Source organism: Myotis brandtii, unplaced genomic scaffold, assembly GCF_000412655.1.
Source record: "Myotis brandtii unplaced genomic scaffold, ASM41265v1 scaffold975, whole genome shotgun sequence".
Classification (NCBI taxonomy): Eukaryota; Metazoa; Chordata; class Mammalia; order Chiroptera; family Vespertilionidae; genus Myotis; species Myotis brandtii.
Window position 1 is genome coordinate 22366 of NW_005372049.1, and position 355 is coordinate 22720.

Consider the following 355-nt stretch of genomic DNA (forward strand, 5'->3'; position numbering starts at 1 on the left):
CACTGCGGTGGGCGGGCCCTGAGGTGACACCCCGCACCCCCCCGCCCGGGCCCCACCTTGGCCTTCTTCATCTCCGCCACCTCGGCCTGCAGCTTCTTCAGCTCCCGCTCGTAGCGCGACTGGTTCTTGAGCAGCCGCGCGTGCTCCTTCTGGGCGGCCTGCAGCTTCTGCAGGTCCCGGTGCATCTCCCGCAGCCGCTTCTCGTAGTCCGCCTTGATCTTGTTGGCCTTCTCCTCCGTGTAGCACTCCATGGTGCCTGCGGGCCGCCGAGAGAGGCGGCTGTCAGGCTCCACCGGCCGCCTGGCCTTGGGGAGGCCACGCCCCTCTCTGCACCGGTGGGTGGGGCTTGAGGAGC

General features: G+C 69.9%; 1 protein-coding gene across 1 annotated transcript in view; it reads right to left on the reverse strand.

The window, feature by feature from the left end:
* KIF21B (kinesin family member 21B) overlaps nt 1–355 on the reverse strand; it is a 30961-nt gene that overhangs the window by 20697 nt on the left and 9909 nt on the right. Inside the window, exon 14 of the mRNA XM_014533386.1 lies at nt 18–345. Within this exon, the coding sequence (XP_014388872.1) occupies nt 18–345 (328 nt within the window). The remainder of the gene's footprint in view (nt 1–17; nt 346–355) is intronic.